Source organism: Thermobia domestica, chromosome 3 (assembly GCF_964235325.1).
Source record: "Thermobia domestica chromosome 3, izTheDome1.hap1.1, whole genome shotgun sequence".
Taxonomy (NCBI): domain Eukaryota; kingdom Metazoa; phylum Arthropoda; class Insecta; order Zygentoma; family Lepismatidae; genus Thermobia; species Thermobia domestica.
The window spans coordinates 214,458,055-214,467,500 of NC_137456.1; the positions used below are offsets into that span (position 1 = coordinate 214,458,055).

Here is a 9,446-nt window from a genome sequence, read left to right on the forward strand (position 1 = left end):
GATGCAATGACCTTGTATGCAAGATGCAAGACTTAATACTGGCAGCTTTAATTACATAAATGAAGGGAAATACCAATTACAGTTGATTTAGGTTGCGAATAACTTTACCGAAAAATGCACATATATGTGAAAATAATCATTTCCTCAGTCTGCAAAAGTATAGGCTATCTTCAGTCAGAGAAAAAAAATCACACTTATTTGCTGTGCGACAACCGAAGACAGAATGAAATGGAGCTGCATCTCCCGAACAATTTTGCTAACTTTCATTAGTTATACGAGCACTGAGAGTTGCGCTGCAATTATAATATTGAACATTTATGTTTCTGCTCTGAAAAGCCGTTGATAATTCGAATCATAATACAACTTGTATTATATTTGGAATGATTTGAAGTTCTTAAATTTAGTCATTTATGAGCGTTCGTCATATTATCACTTGTATAATTTATTGGGTGAATTACATTAACACTTACTTTCTACTTTTTTTTCTAGTTGGTGTCCATCGCATTGAATTTCATTCTATTTATCATGTCTTTGTACGACTTCCTGTTCTCAAGACGTCTAGGAGGTGATCCAACTATGGTCAGCCGAGACCCTTCTGGTGAATATGCAACAACCTATAACAATCCTGGTTTTAGAGAAAGAACGCCTAGTCGTGGAAATGGAATTGCAATGACAGAAGAAAGTGGTAAACCATACGGTTCACACAGAGGAAATGGTCACCATTTAGCAAATGGTAGTGCAGGATCTGTAGTATCTTCCAATGGCTCATTTGCGTCATACAACTCCACAGGTAGTGGTCGAAGTCCGTTGAGATCAAGTCTGAAGAAACCGCGTCCTAAAACTGAAGACGGTTTGGGTATTCAAAATCCAGGGTTCAGTGGGACATCTCCAACGTTAAACAGAAATGGAAGTGAAAAGAAGAAAGTGAGAATTCAAACTACGAGCACTGCTGTATGACAAATTCTAATCTTTTCAGTTCATTTGTTTTTTACAAAGTATTGTGCAATCATATGGGACATCAGCTAATGAACTGCTAGATTCTTTGTTGCATTGTTTTCCGCTATACATATATATTTTTGTGTACTTATATTGTTGTTTGTTGACAAGCGGTAAATTAGAATTGTATTTGACATCAGTGTTGAGTTCTTTCTGGTTTTTTACGTCATGAACAAAGTGCTCCCGTTTTGTAAAAAGAAAACGAATCTTGTTTTGAAATGACTACGAGTGGTGAAATGTTTGAAAATAAGAACTTAGTTTTGTTTCGAAACTGATTCGTCTTTGAGTTTTATGTGATCATTCCATCGAAAAGTATGTCTAATTTTCTTTCTCACTCAAAGGACATTCTTGTCAATTATGTATTACATACTGCATTTCAGTATATACATCGATAAGTGGAAAACAAGATAGCGACAAATTTCATTTAACTATGTTAAATGTTTTCATCACAGCACTTTTCAATAGAATGGGCATGTATGTACTATGATATAAGAAAACATGGATTTAAGCAGTTGGTTATACTATTACCATATTTTACCATAAAATATAAAATGTATATTAACATACTTGTACATTTTATTTAATTATGTACATAGAACTGTTAAATTTTTGTTAGTATTCTGTTAAAGTAGTATCAGTATTTTTTAATCCGAAAATTCCAAAGCTATTGTTGTTAAAATCTGAAAAATTAGTGTATGTATATAATGTACGAATCTACTTAAGTTTAGTTTCAAATTTTATCTAACTATTTTTTTTTAAATATTATTGTTCTGGCTGGCCCAGTGGAAGGAAAATGATCTTACATATCTATTAATGGTTTGTTATTTTGACTCAATTAGAGATGGTAATATTGCACTGTCAGGTTAGAAGAGAACGTTATAATTCGACTATTTACCTAATTTTTGGCTTAGTTTGCTTTTGATTACGCAGGATATTCATTGAACTTTTCATATTTTACATTCCCTATTAAAAGGCGGCAGTGGAAATGTGTTTCGTCATCCTGTCAGTTGTTATATTACATCTGCAATTCGTAATTATTGAGAACCTTGATAGGAAATTATACCTGTGAATATTTTTAATATAAATATTTACAATAAAATGAAATAGAATTATCAGAGAGAGTGTAAGACGTAACATTAGATGATATTATGTAACAAATTATAGGTTTTATGAATTTGCGTTTTCTTGTACGGTTATTGGTAAAAGCATATTTCATATGTAGTTTCCATATAAAACGTGCTGTGTACTTTTGTAGGTGTTCCGCACAATTTTCCAAAGAGGTAAGAACTATTTAAGCTACTGTAGAAGATTAAACGTATGGAAGTAGAGCAATTCTTAAATTCAATTTCCTGTGTTGCATAATTTTATGAAAAAAATCTTCATTTGGGCAAAGAAACATTACGAATAGGTGTAGGTCTAGAGTTGGTAAATAATTTTGAAAGCAAATTATATAAATTTAAATGTGTAAGTATTATGATAATTAGTTTGGTTATTACTATCATTTACGAAACTGGTAGCAAAGTGAAGATCTATGTATGATAAAACTATCCACAATAACGCAATATATGAGCATTTCAAATAGCTGTAGCAGATTTAAGTGCCTGAGGATTTTTTTCTTGTTTCAAAGGATGTAGAACATTTAAAGAAGTGCATTCTTCAGAACGAATTTGCCTTAAATACAGGTATTTTAAACGAAGTAGTTTGTGTACAATTGTGCCTTATTTGTGGACCAATACTGGAGAAATCCTATTTCAATATATATATAGAGAGAGCAAATTTAGTTTCATAAAGTATTTTTAGTCATCTTTAGCAACCTAGTAACCTTGGTAGGAAAAAGAATAGCTTTTCTTTTTAATTAGGACCTAAAAAAATTACCTCCCAAACAATAGTTGTGTCATTTGCTTAAATCAGGTAGTTACCTGCTACGAAGTAATAGTAAACAAATTCTGCAGTTAGCAAGTTTTTTCCTCTTTTTAATTTCGTAGGGGAAAAATATATGATAATCATATTATTATTTTACTTTTCGTTATGTATTACCAGTAGAAATTGTCCTAAAGTACATAAGTGCATTCTGTTTTTAAATGAAACTCAGGTCCAATTAAACCATCTTATTTAACGCACTGCTTCTGAAGGCTGAAAGAAAATCTGAAATCAAGTTTCTCGCTTAGAAAAATTTACAACTCAAAGCACATTTATATAGTGAACATTATATGTATATAAATATATGTATGTAAGAATTTGTTAGATTCTTTTCGATAATTATCAGAAGGCAATTTTATAGCGTTATTAGTAGATATGGGAACATGAGACGATTTGTCAAATGTATAGTAAAAATAATGACTGATTTTCATTTAATAGGGTTGACCAGTGAGGTTTCTTCTAGACCTAATTGTAAGGTAGCGTGAGCGAAGAATATTGATGTCTACTTGTCCATTGAACTTAGGCAATAGAAATGTGTGTGAATAGTTGAATAGTTCAATTGTGCTTTAATAGACTATGGTGGAATTATTAAAGTCTGTAATCTAGTGCAATAAGATAATTTATCCTAAAATAGAGCACACTTGAGAGAATTACTCAAAGCAATGTATTTTTAAGATTAAGAATATATTTTACACAGAACGTTAAAAATTGGAATCATACAAGAATAAGTTAACGCTCTCATTCTCATAATAAGTCAGAATTCCGAACTTTTTAAATAGTGACACTTCTTTTAATACACCAAATTTGAAAAGGTTTCCACATATGAGGACATTCTTTCTAAGTGGTTAAGAAGTAAATATGGAAACAATGCTTTCCGATTGTGCTTCAATAACAGTAACATATAGCAATAAAACTTGCAGAACATCACCTTCAGTATGGATACTCGATTGTGATTCATGGTGAGCTTACGACTGTTTGAATTCGAAGTCAAAATGTAGATCCGTGTTTTGTATACTCTTGGTGTTGAGGAGTTGTATTAATTATCACATATACAAACCAAAAATAACACCTTTCATCAAGCATTAATTGAATTGATACAAAATATCGTGTATTTATATATTCGTGCAAAACTGATTTGACTTCTGTTTCATATGGGACACTCAGAGCATAAGAAATTCAAATCATATCAACGTGGTTCTGAGAAAAGTGCACATAAAATTTGTACTACAGAGAAAAGTTTACACTGTTTGTAAACCTCAGAATAAGAGAAGATACTTTGTACAATATATTTGCATATTAAGAAATGGCAGATTTAAGTGCTTTTACCTGAAACATTTAATGTTAAGTAAAATTTTGGGACTTGGTTCTTTGTGCTTTGAATGTTTTGTAATTGTCTTTGTCTCAGTTCTGATCGCTTAGAACAATAAGGAAAACACTGTTAGAAAGCTGCGGTGGCTCAGTGGTTATGTGCTTATCTGTAATACGTGGGATCCCTGGTTTGATTCCAGCCCGCGACAAGTGGTTCTTTATCGTGTGCATTTTTTTCGGAGTTGTCTCGTTTCGTCTCACCTTTTTCATCCCACCATTATTATCCATCTCATCATCATCATTGTCTCTTTTACCCTCGGTGCAATCATGAAACGTTAAACTCAATTTAAAGAAAATACCTTCCTTGTATATAGATCTCAAATTTTCATTTCAAATATCTGTTTTAAGAAATATGTGGAAACAGAAAGTAGCATCAAGTAAATTTAATTTAGGTACTTATAATATCTGGACATTAATCTTTTCAGGGCTGAAACGAGCTTAAGATAGAAGCTTAGAGATCAAATACCTCTAAGATGGCCAAAAGTGGAACATAAATTACTTGTTCACTGTGCGCTCCATATGCCCAAGCTCTGATTAAAGATACAGATGCATTCTCTCTTCAACTTTCTAATCAAATTTACACCTCTTAATGTTTTTTGAATCTATATATAAGAAAAAAGTGGTTTATTTGTGATCGAATCACGAGTCGAACAGCTGTTACAGTTTGAAATGAATTTTTAAATACAGCTATCAACTATCAACTATCAAGAAGTAAGTTTTTATCATGTTATTTTAATTAAAATGGGTATCCTAAGGGAGGGGCGGGAGTTCATAATTTATTCGAAAATTGTAGATTTCTTTAGCCCGTCAAGTTATGAAGATGAAACTCAGTATATAAACTGTTCATTAAAAACATTCAAGCGTTTTTTTTAAATAAACTTCTGTTTTAATAGGAGGGGAAGGAACATATTTTATATAAATAAAAATGAAATATAAGAATGTCTGACGACCGATTTCCCCGAAAACACTGCACCGAATTTCATTACTTCGATACATTAATGGACCATGGCCCAACTTAGGATTTTCTAAAAGCACATTATCGGTATGGGAAGTGTGGTGGTGAGAAGAGGATGACGTGAAAATAATCGAAACCGACCCATATTAGTGTGTAGTCCATAGTTTGGGGGATCGCTGCAATGAATAAGGCCACTTTCGATGCTAATTTAGTACAAGTTCAATCCCAATTATCATTGGTGTGAGAAAGGATGTCATTACAGATTTTTATCATTACAGTTTCATTGAAACGCTTATTCAAAGGGGAAAAGATAGTTCAAATACTTTCTACAAACCTATCTTCCCTGTGAGAAGAACGGGTATTTTTAGCTAGTTTGCCATAACAAGAAACCAACATGAATGTAATGCTCATAAGTGGAACAGTATAATAAAGCTCATTTAATGGAATTAAGAAAGTGACGTTCGATTGAAATTCATGAACAGTTTCAGTCTTCTTGAACTTCAGTTTGGAAATATGATGGTTATTCGTTCATTAAGTAGAAGCTCATACTTTCGTCAGGAACAAGAAGACCTCTTTCGTAATTTGAATTAAAGTACTGAAAGTAACCTTTTAGGATTTATTTCATTACTTGCAAATGTTCAGAAACCAAGGACTTTATAGACAATAAACTTTGATCTAATTTCTAAATATTAATAGATAAATATATCGTTCACACCTCCCTTGACAATAGACCCACTTGATTTTAAAAAAAAACCTCTTATAGATATTTTCAATAACGGTATTTTAATATTGTTTGGAAAATGTTTTTATAAATATAAAATACTTGAAAACAAGTTTTAGAAAACATTTTCCATTGAAATTCTCTCAAAGTGTGCTGATAATACATGATACAAAAATCTTACTATTAAAATTCACACTTGTTACAAGCATATGGAAGAACTGTGTCTATAAATCATCATTCCTTCATTATTGTCTCGTTAAACTAAAGTCATTTGCAAGACACTGAAATGTTTTAGCCTTATGAGTAAGAGTAACCATACTTATTGTGACATTCCTATTGGGAATCCGCACACATAAATTTAAAGTTATACACATCGGCCCCAATCACTGTCAGTATGCTGGTCAGTGTTAGTTTTGTTCTTATTCCAATTGCACAAAAAATTGACTTTTCATTAATTTGTAAGGAATATACCTAATATGTGTGGCATTTACACATCTCTATGCAATGATTCAAATGTGTGTCGAATCTGGTATTGTTATTGTTACTTTGTTGCTATATGTTAAAATTTTATCCCTAGTAGTGAAACATTGTTAATGAAAATATTGAAAATCGTGTGTGGATTTACAATAATAATTATTTTAACATGTACATATTGAGATGTATATATAATGACTCAATCCCTGAGCAGAGAGAACAATAATTTTACCATATCTATATACATATATATATATATATATATTGCAGCTCAATATTTGCGACGACATCTGTACAGCTGTTTTAGTTTTAGAGAAGTAACTTTTGTGATACTGTGTGTGTGATTGGTGCTTTTTGGACAACTGCATGTGTGGATACGTATGTATGTGTGAAAGTGTATTTGTATATAAATCCGAAATTGATAAAAGAATGTGTGATATACAACAAAATATCGTGTCAGTTACTCAAGATTTGCTTTACGAGATATTATTGTTAATCTATTGATGATTTTTTTTTTTTTTTTTTTTTTACAATTATGATTTGCAATTTTAACAATATAAATGAAGTTTAAATGGTGTTAGTCATACGTTTTTAACTTCTAGTTACAATCTGTTTATATTAAATACCAAGTCAAGAGGTGCTTTAATTAAATGCCAAGTAAAAGAACCATTACAGCACGGTTTCAAAAGAGTGCATAGACTTTATGAGAATATTAATTTACCAATTATCACAAAACCATCATACTCAGTAAAGATATTTTCATAATCTTAGTTATTACTGAAAATAGCCTTCTGTTCCATATGGATTCAATTCAAATTAGTGGTAAGTGTTGTTTAATTTCTACTGAATCAAATTGAAGATGCTGCGCAACTATTGTGATTTATATTGATATTCTCAGAATTTGGGAGACATCTTTTACTGTAACAGAACAGAAAATTAATTGTAGGTTGTTCAAATATCTAAATCAAATTAATAAAAAGAATTTTATAAAAATTTAAATTGTCTGTCAGTAGTATGTAACTAAACCAATGATTCTGTTATTAATTACTTCTATGACGATTCATTGAAATTCCGAAGATTGGATCATTTACTGTATTAAGTTTATGTCAACTTTGTATATTCTTAGCTGCTACTTTAATGAGTTAACGTGTATTTTTTTTTTTAAATCAGAGTTTGCAAAATGTAAATATTCATATTGTATACCTAGTTCTGTTAAAATTTACAAATTCATTGTATCTCGTTTCCATTGAATTTAGATCCAAGAGAGGTCTCATTACCTGTATATTCTAATGACTTTCAAATATATTATTTTAATAATAATTTTTTGTTTTGTGTTTTTAATCATGTCATCTATTTTTATTTATTCCTCTAAGATGAGTTTATTCTAACTGTATACTAGATGTCATTTACATTAACTCTTTCGTGGGTCACTCTTTTTCTAGTCGTTATAGCAGGATACCTTTTCGATTTCACGTTTACCAATCGTCTAAGCTTTTGAATTTAAGGTCAGTTTACAGTGCCTGAAAAATTTTCCCATGGATGCATGATGTAAGACGCGTGCTTTCCACTGGAGTATTTAAGCGTACTTCAAATCTAAAGTGCTGAAACTAAAAGTGTGTTTATGTTTCAGCATAACTTTGGAACCTAGAGCAATTTGAATAAATTTGGTACACATTCAGGGTGTTCTGTTCAAAACTCCTCAATTTCAATTAAGGGTAGAAAAGAAAGTATGAATGATAGTGTAATGAAATTTTAGGGAACCGAAGAAAAAGCTCAGATTTTATTTTTTACACACTTAATACTCCTCCACATGAGCCCCACTGCTAGCACGAACGATGTCTAGTCTGTATTCAACTTCTTGTGTTTCCTGTTACTGTTGGTTGTTAGAAACTTACTGAATCACAGCTTAAATGATTTAGCATCAGGTGCAACACCTCCGTAAACTTGTCTGAAATTGCGTTACACTGAAATCACAGATTTTTCTCTCAGCACACAATATCACTGCCTGCTCACGTTGTTGAACAGTCGCCAATTTTATTTAGACGGCTGTGGCGCTGCGTATTGAGCAAACGGACAATTTCAAGTCATAAAAAAAGTTGAAGATCTGGCCTTGCATTTGGTGTTACAGTTATTCTACAATTCTTTGTACTTCCTTTACAGTAATTAATTGAAATTAGAGATATTTGAACAGAACACGCCGTATTACAATCTGGAAACAAATACTGTGCGGGGTAAGACATCCCTAAGGGTAGAGGGGGGAAGGATGACATGTAAAAATAATAGAAATGACCGATATCAGTGTGGAATCCATAGTTTTTGGAGTCACTGAAATTCCTGACCTCGTTCAATCCAACTTCAGCCTCCACCAGTAAAAAGGACAAACTCAGGGTAGGGTTAGGAAGGGAGTAGCATGTAAAACTAATAGAAACGACAGATATTAGCACTAATCATCTCCTTATCATTTCTAAAATGATGCTCTTTCAAGTATTGTTTGAGTTTGTGGGAAAATAATAATCTGAAAGAGCTAAATTTGGATAATAAGGAGGATGATCTAGACACTGAAACTCTAGATCATGCACTGTCAGTTGTGTTTGCAGTGCTTGATGGACAGGGGCATTGTCCTAAAGGAACCTTTTTTATTATTATTATTTTTTCGTTACACTTTTAGTTTATATTTGGGTTTTGTGAGTAATGCAGAGTAATGCTCTGCATTAAATGTCTGACCCTTGAACGGGCAGTCTATGAACACTACTTCATTCTTATCCAAGAAGAATGTTGCAAACACTTTCCCAGCCTATTTCTGTCTCCTGAACTTCTTGGTGAGAGGGGAACCTATCTCCATTTCATTGACTGTTGTTTCGTTTCAGGACCGCAATGGTACAGTTAGCATCAATAAAATTGGGACATCAAACGCTGTGCAGGCAGGCCACCGAAATGACACCTTTGTATTCCATAATCGTCTGCTAAAGGGACCCCTTTTTCTCCTTTGTTCGTCTCGCCCATACTAAAATC

At 32.1% G+C, this 9,446-nt stretch overlaps 1 protein-coding gene across 1 annotated transcript in view; it reads left to right on the forward strand.

Moving 5' to 3' along the window:
- The window catches only part of LOC145680954 (uncharacterized), a 420,869-nt gene extending 415,732 nt beyond the window's left edge, over positions 1-5,137 (forward strand). Inside the window, exon 5 of the mRNA XM_081752166.1 lies at positions 490-5,137. Within this exon, the coding sequence (XP_081608292.1) occupies positions 490-957 (468 nt within the window). The 3' untranslated portion in view covers positions 958-5,137. The remainder of the gene's footprint in view (positions 1-489) is intronic.
- The last annotated feature ends 4,309 nt before the right edge of the window (positions 5,138-9,446 follow it).